Here is a 17,755-nt window from a genome sequence, read left to right as displayed (position 1 = left end):
GTGCTTACACAGTTATACTATACAGTGGAATATTATTCTGCTTAAAGCACATTTGTAAGGATGGGGGGATATTTTACCATTGGCTATTGCATGTGTAACTCCACCGGCACCTAAACTATAGTGTGAATTAAAATAACCCCTTGTGTCTACATAAAGTGAATGTCAATTCAAATTATGGAAACTAACCAATAATTCTCCATGATACATAATCAAATTGAGGGTTTGAGGGCTGCCAACACTCCTGTCTCCTGCATTGTCATTTATCTAGTTCAAGTTCATAAATTCACCAGAACACAGGAACTTACATCTACTAGGCCTATATTAAATTCACCAGAACACAGGAACTTACATCTACTAGGCCTATATTAAATTCACCAGAACACAGGAACTTACATCTACTAGGCCTATATTAAATTCACCAGAACACAGGAACTTACATCTACTAGGCCTATATTAAAAAAGGTCTGGGCAGTGCATGCAATCATACAGAGATGTTCACTTAAATAATGAATAGTTATTATTAAAGATGTTACATTGCGGTCATCAAATACATTTCTGTAGGCCATTGTTTTGCGTTTTAATGGCTGAAACTGTACCCATCATATAGAGGGTATGCACATGACATCATCGTACCTGGAAGTTATGCGGGAACGCCCAAAGTGGCAAAAAACTACTTTCTGGCCTTGACAGCCCATTCATCCAAACAGAAAAGTCCTCACGGTTGAGTGCTTCCAAACTGCAACACTCCATGCTGCTCAATGTTTTGCCACTCAGTCTAGATGAAGGGGGCGTGTCCTGATGGGAAAATCATGCATGTGCATACTCTCTATTCCAATGGTAAAGCAAGCCTGATAAAATTATCAAACTCCCCAAATTCATCAGAATACAGGAAATTTCATCTACTCTGTTAAAAGGTTTCTGGGGAGGACCCCCAGACACCCCACTTGGGGATGGGGAGCCCCTGGATTCTCATAGTCTAATGTAGGACAACCTTATTAGAGGATTTGACATATAATGTATGTACACACACAGCTGCTTCCTCTCATAGAATGCTCTAGAGACAAGGGGAATTTAGGGAAGAGCAATATTACAAAGCATCCTTTTCTCAACTCTGACATACTGTAAGCAAATGGCACCACCTGCAGGACATGGCAAGACCTACAGTATAACAACGGGACAATAAAACTGAATGAATAAAACTGCAACATGGCTTTTATTCAAAAAAGCATATATTCAGTCATTTAAAGATGCATATACTTACATATGTAAATACATAATGCTCAAATACACAGAGGGGAAAACAATGTGCTTCAGTTGCAGCAGTACTTATGCACATCTTCAGAATGCACATATTACATCTCAGTCTCACCACACAGATGTGGGTTTTAATATCATTTTGTTCACACACATCCCATTCATTTCTAATGAGTAAATACCTTTCCGTGTTCCTGTGTTAAATACCACATCCCTCATCACTTTCATTTGAACCTCATCTCTTGCTAACAATGGAAGACTACACCCATCATGTCTAACTACCCTTACGCCGAATTCACACCATGACCGTAACTCTGCTTTGTTGTTCTGAAAGAGCGTGGCTAGTGTGATTCCATACAGAAGGTGCTTAAGCACATTTCCATTTTCCATTTCCATTTTGACTGTGTGACATGATTCTATTAATATGTCATTTATCCGACATTAGTCCGACATTGATGAGGGTTCTGTCACTGACTGCATACAGTGTTTATGACTGCTGTTTTGCACTATAGTCTATTATGTTGCATTTTGTTTTATGTGTACAGCCTGTGCATCAAAGGGAAAGAAGCCTGTGCATGAAATTCACTACCTGCATGGAGGACAGCTCCAGTCATTATTGACTACATCAGTCTTGTATCGTCTCATCCGTCTTTCATATTATCAATCATGATGTTCTTTCACCAGACATTAGCATGTTTCATACACTGCAAGTGCATTCATAATTGTGACTTCTTTCCACCATTAATCCTACTCTCAGGGTTGCCAGAGGCAATAGTTACAACCATTCACAATGATCGTTTTGGGATTGCTTGTTATTATGAAAAGACAGCTTTGATGTACTACAAACAAATTCTCTTTAACTTTAGATACATTCAAACTTGAATCTGGTAAAAACTGACAGCCCCACAATAGACATTGAACCATACAGGTGTAACAAACTTTAAATGTATCAATATATTTACATATACATATTGACATAATGTATGCAATGATGTAGCTATCACTGTAATGTGAGTCCTGCAATGTGCGGAAATAGAAGAATTGAATAGATAGAATTTACGCACAATATACTTTTCACGAGCTGCGCAAACACCACAGATACACACTTTTTGGTGTCATGCGTGATCGCATTAGGTTGGCTATATCCACACATCTGTAACACCTCTAATAGTTAAAGCTCCCCATTAGCACCCTCAATAAAAATCAGCTGGAACCACCACTGGTTCCATGCATTGTACATGGCGAGGTGCAATTTGCTGTGACAATAGTTTTGCTGAGATTTGCGATGAGACAAGGTGGCAACCAATTAGAAGCTCACTGTTTTCTGAATTAGGCATATGTACGCACAAAGGTTCTGCTTAGAGGAAAACCACTGTTGGTGTGAATTCGGCGTTACATCTTTATGAGAATCTTTCACTGCTGACGCTTGAGCTTTTAAAGGTTTGTTGACATACTCACTCACCTGCTTTCTTCCAATACAGATATCAGCACTACACTCTCAACACACACATGTCCATTTCCCCTATTACCCCAATTATAGAGTTAGAGTTTAAGTCTATTAGTTGGCAGCATGTGGTACTTTGTGGCTGGGTGGCTTGGGCTGAAGAAGACAGTCTGGTTGGGGTGGGTAACTGGTGGTGGTAATAGGGGATATTTGAGGTGGGGGACGAGGTACAGATGTGTCTAATTGGCGGGATGGGGCCGTCCCTCTGGGATGAGCGAGGTGAAGAAGGTACTGATGAAGGACCAGGCGGTGTTGAGGAAGCCAGGCTCTTGGAGAGCCTGGTCCTCAGGGCCTCCGCCTCCTTCCTCACCGCTGTCCTCATCCTCCAATCCCTCGTCCATCAGCCGCTCCTGGACACAGACGGGCGGAGACAGACGATGGAGAGGAGGCAAACAAATTTGAGAAATATTACCATAGAAACACCAGCAGTGTCAAAAGAAATAACCATATAAAATAAACCTGACATGATGTACAGTGGAGGGAAACAAATGCACCTAACTCACCATGTCCTGTATATCCTGGTGTCTCTCTGCCTCTTCCTGAGGGGCCCCGTCTCGCTCTCCTTCTTGGGGGTTCTGCTGCTCTGGCCTGAAGGGAAACCAACCAGCCTGATGCCTGCACATTCAACATGGGACTCATTACAGGGGCATACCTAACCTTGGTCTCAGTTAAAACACTGAAATAACAGAGTCAAAGCAAAGGGATTTAACATCCCTATGAAAATATAATCCATTTATAATCTATCTATTTAGATATATTTATTTATAATCTAAATATTTCACTTAATGAATAATCTATCTACTTTGTGTGCAATCATGGTTTTTGGGTTTTTTCGCCCTTCCAAAATACTCATACATGCATGCATAGTCTACATACACTCCAGAATACGTCTCTCTCCCCCCACCCCCCTTCCAGCATTTCCTTAACAAATACCTACGCTCATAACAAATTAAACAAGAATGACGAGTCATAACTGCCAGTTAATGGGCAAAAACACCCAGCAAAATTTAAGGAGCACCAAAGTGCGATTTACAAATAACATAAAATGATGAAAGTAGTTAAAAATTCTACTATTCAATATGCTGGAGCAAGAATTTAAAATGTAGTGTCTAGACTTTCTGCCCCTCATCCATCCATCTCTTCAAAGAGACTGAGGTATCAAACATCTCCAGATGAGGAACCTCTACAGTCTAAGATAATATCATTAGAATTTCTAATATAAAATAATTGCAATGTAAACACAACATGGTAAATTAAAAGTCTCTCTCTCTCTCTCTTGAGACGAGCCAATCATGAAAAAGTGTCTACTATGGTAGCTACTGGGGGTATTAGTGAATGTAGGCCAGGATGCTTTTCAAGCACCTGGCAAAAATTAACAAATTAAAAAGAACACCAACATAAGCAAAATGAAGACATAAAACATGACTCTGGATCACTGCGTGTGACCCTAATCCACCCCTCCTCCTGTTGCAGTAGATTACCAACGTGATAGCTTCTTAGCATGGGGATGAGATCACTCATGAGTAACTGAATAACCTGGAATACACACACATCTTACTCACAGATATACTAGCAGCATGGCGCCGGCCACCATGATGAAGCGACTAAAGGAGGAGTAGAAGTAGACGATGCTGAGCAGGACGCCCGCTCGTGACACCGTGTACAGCCAGTCCAGCCAATCGCGGTTCAGCTCATCCTCGTTCAGCACAGCCCCGCCTTGCGCGTTCATCTGGATATTGCGGTTGCCCGCCGGGGCGTTCTCCGGCAGGGGAGCGGGGGCAGGGTTAGGTCCCAGTGGTGGCTGCATGGCCTCATTGGGCTGCGCGGGCTGATGGGGCGAAGAGGAGGGGCTGGAAGGCAGCGGCGGGGCAATGCTGGGAGGCTGCGATGCTGCCATCGCTGCTTGACTGAAGACGACAAGGAGCAGATGAAACCTTCAGAAATAACTTCAGCAGATTACACTCTACTTTCAATCAACAATCCAACAGAATACATCTCTATAGTTCTGTTTGTTACTACTACATAGAGAATAGAGAACTGACAAACATATAAAGGCCTGGGAGAAATGTTATAAAACTTTTTTTTTTAAAGTTCTCTTTTACATGCCTAGATTTTCAAATATGATACAACTCTCACTTCATCAGGCTTGATACCTTTATTATACAGCAGGGGTTCAAAGCTTTCATAGCTGAAGGTAGTACCGGTTTGTGATATCATGTGGCATGTATACTATAAAATATTATACACGGACTGCCTGGTTGGCGATTGGGTTGCAAGTCCTCTAGCTGTCCAGACGTTGTCTGTTAATAGTGGCCTATTCATGGTTATGTTTGAATTGGGTTGGACTTGGTAGGCTATTCATTCACCAATCTAATACAAATATTAAGCTAGAACTGTATCTTGCCGCTTTCTACTTCAAAATGTATTGAGCAAGTGTTGCATCATTTGCACATTTCATTATTAAATAAATAGAAGTGTGTCGACAGGGTCTGCTTTAGTTTCCAAGCACTATAGGCTAGTCTACAAAAGATATAAAATGTAGACAGGGATGAGGGACTTTTAAGTTTTTTAACGGCTCAATGCGTGAATGGACGTGATGATTGTCTGGTGAATTTGGATGTGTTGATAGCGCTTCTGTTGCGGACTACCCCCGTTCCGAGGTGTTTTGGAGGGAGAGCGTTTGACTTCCCCGATCGAACTTCCATGATCAACGCACTACTCATTGGGATCCCCAGCAAGAGCAGTGCAGAGGCTTCAATACATTCAAAACAGTGCTGCTAGCTACTGTAGAATCCTTTTTTTCTCCAAAAGCTATATCATGCGAGTTCAATGCTTTCTAATTCAAAGCCTATCCGTCAAGTGTTTCCATCCCCCATTTGCACATACAATTGTTTCGCTAATGGCCCCAAATTCACCCCCTTCAAGCGCAAAGGTGGCTTTTTCAAATTTTGACCAAATTGTGAAGGTCTATGGACCCCCTCCCCCCCCCCCCACACACACACACACACAGTAAAAACTAAATGAGATATCATCAAGGGGTCAAAACAAAAAAATGCCATATTAAAATAAGGTGAGTGCCCTTCAAATGAAAAACATCCTTTCGATCTATAATCTGCTGAGAACGTTAATTTACAAATCAGTCTTACTTACTACTGCATGTAGTACTGGCGGGCATACATCTGCTGCCACCACAACATCTGCACGGGCATGTACATTGGGTGTGGGTGGGTGTTGGCTTCTATGCCCCCTTGAAATGGAACTTGTGCTCCTTCTGGCCTGTGGACAAAGATGTAAATTGGATACAAATAAGAGACTGAAAAGTGACACACTTACTTAACAATTGCAAATGAGTGTGGTATGATTTAGATTAGCATGCTATAATTTAGCAGATGCTCAGAGCGACTTACAAAGTGCAAGGTCAAAGCCTCCTATCTCCATATTGTAACATTTTGTGATTTTTCATAAATTAATGCTCCTACTTCAGGGGTGCCTAAAAGGTAAATTGTGATCTACCAGTAGATCACAAAGGGTGTGCAGGTGGACCACATGACATGCCCCTAGAAATATATAAAATATTTATAGTGTGGATAATGGATTTATATTAAGCACTAAATAAAACCTTTTTAATCATTGCAGAGAAAAACGTCCGAATTACCCTATCGCAGGCTTGCTGACACTGGCTGATCAAGTCTCATGAGATTTGACTTGTCGAATTGGAAGCAACAAGTTTGGTTAGACATTTTTAATAGTTGCTCTGGCGTATGTTACATTCTCAATCAGTGACTAAACAATTTTGTAACGGCATGCAAGCGCAAGCAACCAGCTCTGCCTTGAACCACTGATACATCTTGTCAATTTCTTGATGTGGACTGTCCAGTTTTAGAATGTTGCCGTTTTTAGGATTCTGTTATAAGTCTGAGATGGTTGCAAGTCTCAACTGGGCTCGTCGCAAATCTTTGATCTGAAGGGTGCTTTACAGCAGGGGTCTCCAACCTGTGGAGCTTTAGTAAACCAAGAACAGAGAGAATGCTCATGTTAACTCACCACTGATTAACAGCAGTATGAAGTGGGGTGTGAGGATTGTACTGGGGGAAGCCACCACGATACCTCAGCCCATCGTAACTTCCTGGTACAATGTAAGGAGGGACGGGCTGACTCTCCTGACTTGGTGTGGTGACAGGGGACGAAGAGCCAGCGCCGTCTGAACTCTGAGTGTGGAGGAGTGAATACCATTCATAAGACACCTGAGAACACTAACATTTCTAAACTAATGTTGAAAAGTATTTTAATTTCTAGAAGCCACATCATTCAAACAGGTATAAGTCATCAGGACAACCTGGGTCTAATAAAGTATTGATCAAGTAAGTGTATGAATTTTAAGTTTTCAATGTGTTTTCCAGAGTAACTAATCAGACAATTGTAATCACATAAGTTATGTGATTAAGAGAACGTTATGTGACATAACGTTAATATCAGAATACTGATATATTATTGATTTCAGCTGTTACAACTCCAAACATGCAAACATGACCTGCTTTAATTATGTTTTATATTAGTATCTTACCGACTAGTATTACAATTTTATTGTCTTCATGTCCAATGTATTTGCATTTAAGTTCATAAAGTATAACTAAATGTATAACTAAATGTTACTTTTCAGGATCCGAATTCAAAAATAGCAAAAAGATTAAATAATTCAGGATTTCAATTCAAATATAGCAAAAATAGCAGATCTACAAGCTCAAAACATGTCGCAGTGCGACACTTTTTGAACTTGTAGATCGGCTATTTTTGCTAAGACTAAGTAATATGCAGTGTGGAAATATAGTGGCCCTCTCCATCGTCAAAGTTGCCCACCCCTGCTTTACACGGAGACGCAACAGTGATTTACCATGCTGTAGTGTGCATGCCAGGTGGCGGTGACACACTGCCAGATAGACCAGTCACACATTAAGACCAGTCACACATTAATACATACATAGTATAACCACTTCCATTCTACTTCCTATCACAAGGCGATTGGTGAATGTAAACAAACAGTTACATTTGTATTCGTAGGATGAGCAGGGCGAGGGAGCGCTTGCTCATCCTAAAAACTAAAATATTGCCTAGGGCTCTGCATCAAATGTAATAAACATAAGTGACGCGAGCCAATGTGAGCCATGATGTCACACGTTTAGCGGATTCACCGCTTTGCCCGTTCACATGGAGACGGGAGGTGGAGCGTTTTCAAAGATTTCCACTCTGGAAGGGGTTACGTTTTATTTGTTTAGTAACTTTGTTGCCGTCTAAACAGAAGGCACATCTGATCTTTTATTTTGCTGTTTTATCTAGAGACCTTTGCCATGTAAAGGTGGCCTAAGTGCAGTGAACATTAGATCCTGCAGCCCTACAAGAGCAGACATTCTGCCTACTCACAGTGGAGCTGGAGCCAGACTCATTGGGACCCACTGGGTCAGTCATAGTGGGACTGTGAGGAGTGGGAGAGTCAGGGGGGGTCCGGGAGGCACAAACCAGGTGCATCATGTGGTACTCATCCTGCTGTGAAATGAGAAACAGATGGCCAGGACAGACAAAATGACAGAAAGAAGAGGAGAGAATGAGTTGGCACGAGCCACAGAGCAGAGCGGGACAATGAGAGAAACAGAGAACAGAACACAGAGAGAGGATTACTATGGAAAGGGCCAGAATTCAGAGACAATGGTAAACTTTTGTTAATATGCAGCATCAGATCAGCTATTGTTGCCCAGCCACCATCTCTTTCAGTTTGTTCACACACACACACACACACACACACACACACACACACACACACACACACACACACACACACACACACACACACACACACACACACACACACACACACACACACACACACACACACACACACACACACACACACACACACACACACACACACACACACACACACACACACACACACACACACACACACACACACACACCTTTCTAAGCACATCTCTGAGCTGCAGGTGGTCCTGGAGGAGCCTCCCCGAGTACACCAGCCGCTGGTCTTTGGATGACTGTAAAGTGAAAATGAAGCTATTGTGTCAGAGAAGTCCCACTTTGGAATCTGATGTTGTGATATGAAGTTTAGTGTCGATACGAAAAGATATTCATATTAATACTCATTTTACCATTGTATAATATGCCTGAAGAAGGTCAGTAGACCGAAAGCTTGCTAAATAAATACATTGATTGTGCGCAGATCTGAGTGTGCGGAGCTTCCTTTTATTTTTCTCATGTTACCATTGAATAATAATAAACCTTATTGTTATTATTTAACCTTATTGTTTTCGTACGGGTCCAGCCATTTTTCGCAGGTTTGGCAGTTCTGTGCTGTCGTTTTCCACAAAATTGGGGATTGGAGGGTTGTGAGAATCGCTGAAGCTCACAGTCATTCATCAAAGGACCTCTGACCTGTAGATCTCCCAATCAGTCAATTATATGATTTGCTCGATCCACTTGACGTCAAAAATGCGACGTCAAAGATTTTCGTAGCCTGGTTAACCACTCCCCATTGAAATCACATTTCCATTCATTTGTGTAGTCTGGACCCTGCTAATGCATGGTTGGCTGCGGGAGTACAACTTTGACAGACAACCCCTTTCAGTTAATCAACGTAACAAAAACAGTGACGTCAACTCCAGTCTCCAACCAGCTATTTAAAGCGATCATTTGTTAATTAAGTGGTCTTGTTTCTCTCAAGTGTTTCTATGGCTCATTGTGCATTATTATCACCATGTTGTTATATTACCATTATGGTTATTATTATTATGGCTCTATGGCTCATTGTGTCACTGCCAACCCCTACTGTTGGTTTTAGGAGGGTGTAGACAACCATGTCTCAGCCACTTCTTTTCATCCGACAGGGAGGACTTCCCCCGGGAGGGCATAACGCATGCGGAGGAACACGCTATCCCTCCCAGTTCCACTCCCTGCAGAACCTGCACCCCAACCAACCTATAGGAGTCCCTATTGGAGCACTGTCCCGTGCCAGTTTACCACAGCCATATGTGGACCCGTCTTCACAGTGGTGGGCAGGTACTTTACCCCTGCTGCCCTGCACCACCCAGACGTCTCTTCCTAAATTCAGTTTCTATTCTGTTCATTCTGTTAAGAGACGAGTTTGAACACAGAAAAACACATACCAGTATAGCCTTATTTTACACTTCAGTTGGGTGTGTGTGCTGTTTAGTATAATGCAATATGTCTCAAAGAGATTAGACATTCTCAATTAGACTAGATTACCAGTTTTCTAGATTACAACATACAAGAGTGGCTGCTCAATATTTACCGGCTTGCTGGGATACACGTTGGAGATGTGGCTTTTCAATCTCTCCACGGTCCAGTTGAGGAAGCAGTTGATCGTCTGGTCATCATACTTCTGGTTGGGGGCCTTGATGACCAAGGTGACGGGAATGTCAAACACCCCAGAGTCCATGGCTCATATTACTATGTGTGGGCCCTACAGAACCTGAGCTTATGAGGAGGGAGGGGTTTATTGTCACAGCTCAGGGCTTACCTGTGGAGCACGACACCCTCAAATCGTCTCCATGGTGACCTCACCACACCGCTTGAACAGATCACTCTGATGGATGGGGGGGACAGGGCTCCCCATCTACCACAACTCTCTCGTCGATTAGTGAATTTGCTCAATGTCCAAACAAAATTATCGATAGGTGATCCTCCTGTGGCCACAGTTCTTTGATCCCTGTTGGACAGAGGTTGGCAGATAACCTGGTCACACTAAGCACTTGCTTTGACATCTTTATGTACTGGCCTAAGTGGCTTGTAGATTTCAATATGTACAGTACCTTCACCATTTCACCTTATATCATATCACACAACATGGTAGCCCCTCCTATATACAGGTTTAATGTTTGTCTTGTCTAGACAAACATTAAAAACGCCATTGACAATGGACAGAGTTTAATGTTTGTTTTGTCACTAACACAAACATTAAATGCCATTAACAATGAACATAGTTCTGTAATGTTTGTTTTGTCTGTCACTGAGCAAATCGGCATATGATCGCGATGATGTAAGATGATAAGCGTTGGTAAAGCGCCCCTCACTTCACACGGGTGTGATTTTTTTAGACAACGTACAGGTGATGGATGGATGTCTGTAACCAAGGTACCTTGTATTGCAGCCAAATTGACCAGCCGCAACTTACTTTGGCTGTTAAAATTTTAAATCCTGAATGTTAGTATGATAGTCTTGATTAAGGCTGACTGTACTCAACAGCATAGGCTACTGTATGCAGCAGCATAACATGGCATACATTTTCTGTTATATTTACAAACGTATGCGTGACATGGTGGTAGCATTCTTCAAGCTCACCTAGCTTGAACTTAACTAGGCTAACATTCTGTGCATCCAATATCCAGTGGTGATAAAGTAGCAGCAACTTAAAAACATCAACAAAGAAACTAGACACCTAATCTGAATTCTATGTGGGGGCATTTGAGTTTACAGTCAACACCTGCTGTGGAGACTCATTTTTACAGACAGCTGTCAAAACAACCCATCATCTATTCTACAGACAGTGAGCTGTAAACCGACATAATCGTTAGTTATGCAAATACTTAGTTGATCATATAAAATAAAACCCACTGCTAAATATTCAGATGTAATACAACAGCTAATACGGTTAACTAATGTTGTTTTGATCCAACGTTAGCTGCTTGGCTAACGTTTGCTAGCTTTGCTGGCATCATCTGACAGGCTGACAGACAAAGACAGGTCATCTGTTGTGTTCTGCCATCTAACTTTTAATCAGAATCCAATATCATGTCTATTTCATGTCAAGATTTGACGCATTGTTGTAGATCGCTTGTACCTGATTGCGGTGTTCAAATATGTCTTCGTCCCTTCTTGTCCCCAATCCGACTGTGATGCTGGTGGTGCCTGGTCAGCTACAGTAGCTTGTTGTTGTAAAGTCGGGCGTGATACCCGGAAGCAACGTCAAGATTGGAGTCGCTTGCCCAAAAGAATACATCCTCCTACGGCTGAATGCTTTATATTTTGGCAAGCGACGATGGAATCTGCTTATTAAAGACTCGCCAAACGCGAGTACTATTGCATTTTTAGATGATCCTGTAAACGATGGAATTACTCATATCAACAATTAAAAGGATGTGTATATAGTGTTTTGTTAAAAAAAACAAAAAGGTTTTGTTTTTTTGTATATTAAAAAGGTTAAAGTTCTATGTTACGATAGTAATAATTGTTTGTTCATATGGGTCTCTCCAGCTCTTTAAAACAAGAGGTAGGTTGTCAGTTTCACAGAGGAGAGAACATTTATCAGATAGGCTATTCAATTGAAAATAACTACTAAATGAATAAAAACCATGAGTCATATTAGCCACACTATATTTAAACCTTTATTACCCATGACGTTTTGCAGAAAATGGATGTCCTTTTTCAGTATGCCAGCAGCCTGAACACACACATCTGGAAAGTGAACACTAGCCGCAATTTGCAACTCTAGATTTTTGAGTGGTGCAAACCACTCCAACAACCAGCTTTGTTTGTAGGCTATCCGTGTTTGTGTGTACCTGTACGTGGGGCCCAAAAGAATGAGCATGGTTACTATGGTCACTGACATTACGTCAGACCACAGCTGATCAGGCTATATAAGACCTTGCACCACTCAGTTCACACGGGTGTGATTTCTTTTATAATGGGATGAATCTAGAGTTGCAATACCTTCTCCATTGACTCCCCATTCATCCAATTTGCGTTTGATATCTGCTTGTATTAAATGACGTTAAACTCACCAACATTGCAGCTCTAGGCCAAGCTTTAATTAACCTCTTTCAATCTGCCGAGCTTTTGTTTAATAAAAATCACACCCGTGTTAAGTGAGTGGTGCAACTCCGTGTGGGGGTCCCCGGAAGTTCCAGACCCACAGGAACGCACCCAGGGGGCCGGGCCGGTTCCGGCGAGCCGCCCCGCGTCCGAAATGGTTGAGAAATGACAGAGTTACCGTGTCCCTCTACTGTACTGTACAGTACTGTCACTACTGTACTGTACTGGCACACCTGAAATCATATATACAGTTAATATGTGCGTGTGTGTTTGTGTGTGTGTTAGGTTGCGCACAGGTGGTGAAAAACAACCATGCTGTTTTCGTGCTCAGACCCGGGCACCCACCCAGCCACCCAGCCACCCACAGCTCCGTAAGGGAGTGGTTGCACCACTCAAAAAAATCCACCGTAGACATGTTATGAGCTACTTTCTGTCAAGACATTCTGTGCAGGTGATTCTTTTTCTGTGTTGGAGTTTGGAAGCACTCGTTTTTATTAACGGGTCGCGGTTCGAAACAGGTGGTACGCAGGGCTGTTCAGTGACTTCGACGAGTGCTTCCAAACTCCAACACTTAGAAAAAGAATCAGCTGCACAGAATTTCTTGACAGAAAGTAGCTCATAACATGTCTACGGTGGATTTTTATGAAACAAAAGCTCGGCAGATTGAAAGAGTATATTTCAAGCTTGGCCTAGAGCTGCAATGTTGGTGAGTTTAACGTTGTTTAATACAAGCAGATCGCAAACGCAAATTGGATGAATGGGGAGTCAATGGAGGGTATTGCAACTCTAGATTCATCCCATTATAAAAAAATCTAGAGTTGCAAATTGCGAACAGTGAACACCAGCATTTCACTGTCTGTTTTCACACATTTATGGTAGACGCTGTCACATTCCCCAGGCATCCTGGGAATCAAACTGCCAATCTTCAGTCACAAGCACACTGCCACCACCACTTTTATTTTTTCCACAATTAAGGTCCCCACACACCAGGCGCGTTTTTCGGATTTCTAGCAGAGTTTCTCCATCGGTTTTCCGAAAAACGTGGCCGGTGTGCAACCACCTTTACAGTTTAAGTTTTTGCAACACCACTTTGGTCAGTTGTTTGCTGTACCTGTTGATCTTCCAGTGTCCTGGCATCCAACCCAACAGAAAACGATGGAAGTCTGTCCAGGCAAAAGCAAACATCTCCCTCCATTCTGCCTCTAAGGAAGCAAAGTCCACTTCTGTGGTCACAGATGATTTTAATTCTGTGAAATAGTAGTCCAGCAAGTCCGGGACCCTCTTTTCACATTCCCTCTCCTCCATGCAGCTTCCTAAGAAATACACAACATCTTTCATCCCACAACCCCCACCCACATACTGAAAGTCTACAGCTGCCACGTCCGTCCGACTAGAGGAAAAACAAAAGTTTGCCAACTTGGCATCGCCATGCACAATGGTCTTGAAGCGGCATTCGTTGAGAATCCTGTCAATCTCACTAGCTGCAGCCTTAAGCTCGGCATCATCCATGGCTTCCATCTCATCTGGCCTGGTCTCCAGATGCCAATAGGTACCAATAGGCCACAGCCCCTCTGGCGAAACACCCAAAAAGAGAGCATGGAAGTGGGCAAGCCAGCTGAGGCATGCCCTTATCTCTCCATCCTTCACTTTGGATCTGCAAAGAATATCAAACGTCATAAGTATTAACTAAGTACATCAAAAATTATCTATCAGTTGAATATTTTTGGATGGTGCTGTCAAAGATGGTCTTGTCAACAGTCTCAGGCAGTCTGTACATGTGTTGCAGAGTAGCTCAGCCTGAAGACGGCCTATGAACCGTCAAGTCAGCCTGAAGACCAGATATGTCTCCTCAGTCCTGACCAAGGGGGGAAACATTATTAATAATAATAAATGTTTAGTGGGACGCAGGAGGGTTCCAATCTCGGGTGTTACGCCTTCACACTGCAACATTCTTCATTGCAAATGTTTAATTTAGATTTAGCGTCTAAGAACAACAGGTTAACGCAGGTTACAACTAAGAGATTCTTTCTGTTGCAGTTTAGGTTAAATATTTTGCTGAGCCCGAGTATCGGCATCTACAGTAATCTAGGAACTATTTGAAAACATAGTTTGAAAATATGAAAAACGTGGGTTCTTGCAATTTTACATTTTCATGATTAAATTAATAATAATAATAATATATTTCACCCACTGTTTACACCTGTATACTGTGATGTGACAGCTCAGTAGTTGATTCTATTGAATACTATTGAACAATAACAAAAACTGTTGCACCGCCATGCAAGCTACCTTCTTTGGTCAAAGCCAGCAAGATCCAGATCCTCCAGCACTATCAGCATCTCGTCTCCATAGGAATGGGCAGCAACACAGACTGGTATGCGGCACATGTGATTTGTAGAGTAGTTCTGGTACCAGTGGGTCTCCACCTCATAAGACCTAACTTTACGTTGGTGAGAGCGGTCTGTGTTCCAGCCTCCAGGATGCTCTGCATCCTCTGGAAACTTGATATGTTTGACTACCACTGAGGGCCGTTCACAGCCCTGCAAGTGCACCCTGACTATTTCTCCATAGCCACTCCAGAGGGTCTGGATGTGGGTACCGATGCTTAGTGATGACGCTTCACATGCCTGCAGAATGAGATCCTGGTACTCTTGTTTCATCTCAAAAGGTAGTTGTTACGAGCTGTGAAGGACAACATATTGTTTTAAAGTAAAAGCAGATGCAATCATCCAAGACTCCAAGTCATTTTAAGTCGATTCAATATTTTACATCATCATTCCCCCTGCCTACAGATTAGGAATATAATGGAATATCCATCCGTTTGTCTCTCTCACAGCAACTGCTGTCACAATGGTTACACATTTAGTACACAAGTGTCACACAGTCTGTCACACAATTAACACAGCATGTTTTTTGTTTACACTCATACTGTACATCGCGTGGTTTTGACATTAAACTACACATAATGCATACTCTATCCTCAAATGTTCTGTGTTTAAAAGTAATGGACGAACCTTTTCAGTCACAGATTTGACAGCTCCAGCTCTCTGCACTGAACCACTGGCTGCTGTACACAGGACGTTACTTTTTGTTTCCTTTAGTGCCGTGGCACGTAAATAAAACTGCTTAATTACTGCCACCTGCTGGACAGGAGTTTGCATAAAGCTTTTTTAACTTTAGGGCCGATTCATACCTAATACAGTATCCAGTATCCACTGTATGATGATCTTGCAGAGGTAATAATGAATTTAACCCAATTGAATCATTTGGGTTCTTAGCTCTTCTGCCGAATCTTCAACCCACAGTTCATTACAATGTTGAATCATTTGTGTTGGCTGTCCTTGTATGGATGTTTGTTTTACATAAAAGACACAATAATAACATTAACAGTTAACACGATGTGATATGTGAACACAGTCTAATCTGGTTTATGGCCAAAAAACTAAAAATAAATGATAAAAAATGAACCAGAAAGAAAGAAAAGAGGGGAAAAAAAGTATACCACCATTGTGACAGAAAGAAAGAAAGAAAGAAAGAAAGAAAGAAAGAAAGAAAGAAAGAAAGAAAGACCATAAGAGAGGAGTGAGTATCAGTTTTGTCTACTCTACAGTACACTACAATATGTATTTTAATAGGTTTTTTAATTGGGGGAAATGCCACGTTCCTTTGCAACAATCAGCCTGTTTCACACAGGTTATGGTAAACTACATACAGTACCTATACTATACTGTAGTAGAAGCAGGGGCAGCTAGCTACAGACCCTACAGTAGGAGTAAAATCTGTTGCACAAGCAGTGAGGTAATTGGGCGGCTGTGGCTCAGGAGGTAGAGCAGGTCGTCCAATGATCCATGGGTCGGCGGTTCGAATCCCGGCTCCTCCTGTCTACATGTCAAAGTGTCCTTGGGCAAGACACTGAACCCCAAATTGCTCCCGATGTGCTGGTTGGTACCTTGCATGGCTTCCGCCGCAATCGGTGTATGAATGTGTGTGTGAATGGGTGAATGTAATGCACAATCTATGTAAAGCGCCTTGGATAAAGGCGCTATATAAATGCACCATTTACCATTTACCATTGAATTAATACTAGCTAGTCCTGTGCGAATAGGGCTTTAGTGTTGTTACTTGTGTCATCATGCCTGCACTGCACAGTTCATTATAATTATGTTTAATCGCTCTTCATGTCCCCTTTTTGGCTTTTTTCTTTTTTTGAGGGCCCTCCTATATACAGGTTTAATGTTTGATCTAGTTCAATGTTTGTTTTAAAAACGCCATTGACAATGAAGGGAAAATTTACGTCATCTTGTCCCTAACACAAACACTGGCTGTGAGCATACCTAAGATTCCATGGGCGGAGTTTTTAGACAGCTTGGAAATGAAGCTCCATCCACGCGGCAGATTGCTGCGTCGGCCAGATTCCCGGAAAAAGCTTGCCCCAGCGGCATTCTGCCGCGTGGGTGGAGCTTCATTTCCATCCACCAGCTGTCTAAAAACCTGGAAGAGACCCCGGCAGACAGCTTCTTTCAGGTGTTCAGGTGTGCCCAGGCAGATTAAATGCCAATGGCTGAGTTTCCCAAAGGAAATATGCATAGTGAGTGGGCGTGTGGTTCTTCTCAACAACACCCCTTTTCACTGTGAACATAGATATTCTGTGCATAGATGTGCCACGCAATGGTAGGCAGGCCTACCATACCGGCCTGACCGGTCAATAAAAGAATTAACTAGCTTGTATTGGTAACTTTGACTGCACAATAGCCTCCCATTTAACCTCCTTGTGTAGGCCTATATTTATTAACCCACAATCGAATGTTATTCCATTTAATTCACTTGCACTATTTGGACTGCTGGACAGCTGACAGTAGGCTCTCTTCACTCTTAAAAAAACTATAGGCCTATATGTTTGTTTAATTTCAAAGTTTTTATATTTAAATGAGATGAAGAAAGTCACCACTCACATCACACATTTCTCAGCGAATGGTTTTATTATTGCCGAGGTGTGTGTAGGCTAAAGAGGCTGATAGGGAAACAGGTTTGCTTCTAAATGTAGTCATGTAGGGGGCTTTACGTGCGCAATGAGGACAGGTATGGCTGTGCGCTAGTCTAGGTTGTCTTTCTATGTTGTTGTGTTTGACAGTGTTTCCCAAAAAAGGACATAGTGTC

At 42.2% G+C, this 17,755-nt stretch overlaps 2 protein-coding genes across 2 annotated transcripts; both read right to left on the bottom strand.

Annotated features, from left to right (window-relative positions):
- Positions 1-1,194: 1,194 nt before the first annotated feature.
- herpud2 (HERPUD family member 2) lies at positions 1,195-11,787 on the bottom strand. Its single transcript, XM_079503510.1, has 9 exons — positions 11,628-11,787; positions 10,080-10,496; positions 8,728-8,805; positions 8,177-8,299; positions 6,803-6,966; positions 5,909-6,034; positions 4,321-4,665; positions 3,262-3,373; positions 1,195-3,108 (listed from the first exon to the last, which is right to left on the bottom strand). Exons 2-9 carry the CDS (start codon positions 10,224-10,226, stop codon positions 2,938-2,940), a joined length of 1,266 nt encoding a protein of 421 aa, XP_079359636.1. The 5' UTR covers positions 10,227-10,496; positions 11,628-11,787; the 3' UTR covers positions 1,195-2,937.
- A 310-nt stretch (positions 11,788-12,097) lies between these two features.
- pkdc (protein kinase-like domain containing) lies at positions 12,098-15,258 on the bottom strand (the record flags this gene model as incomplete). The annotated part of the gene is made up of 2 exons (XM_079503470.1): positions 12,098-14,252; positions 14,888-15,258. The coding sequence occupies 2 exons, from the start codon at positions 15,256-15,258 to the stop codon at positions 13,661-13,663; spliced, it is 963 nt and encodes a 320-aa protein (XP_079359596.1). The 3' UTR covers positions 12,098-13,660.
- Between the last annotated feature and the right edge of the window lie 2,497 nt (positions 15,259-17,755).

Source organism: Electrona antarctica (assembly GCF_951216825.1).
Source record: "Electrona antarctica genome assembly, chromosome: 6".
Classification (NCBI taxonomy): Eukaryota; Metazoa; Chordata; class Actinopteri; order Myctophiformes; family Myctophidae; genus Electrona; species Electrona antarctica.
Note: the sequence above shows the minus strand (reverse complement) of the source record. Positions and strands in the feature narration are given on the sequence as shown.

What these genes read in the sequence shown, in the direction of transcription:
- herpud2 (XM_079503510.1), bottom strand. Translation starts at nt 10,226, where the DNA reads ATGGACTCTGGGGTGTTTGACATTCCCGTCACCTTGGTCATCAAGGCC. An exon ending in ACGTGTATCCCAGCAAGCCG is followed by an intron (nt 8,806 to 10,079) that starts GTAAATATTGAG and finishes TTCACTTTACAG; the next exon opens with TCATCCAAAGACCAGCGGCT. An exon ending in GCCATGCTGCTAGTATATCT is followed by an intron (nt 3,374 to 4,320) that starts GTGAGTAAGATG and finishes TTGAATGTGCAG; the next exon opens with GCATCAGGCTGGTTGGTTTC.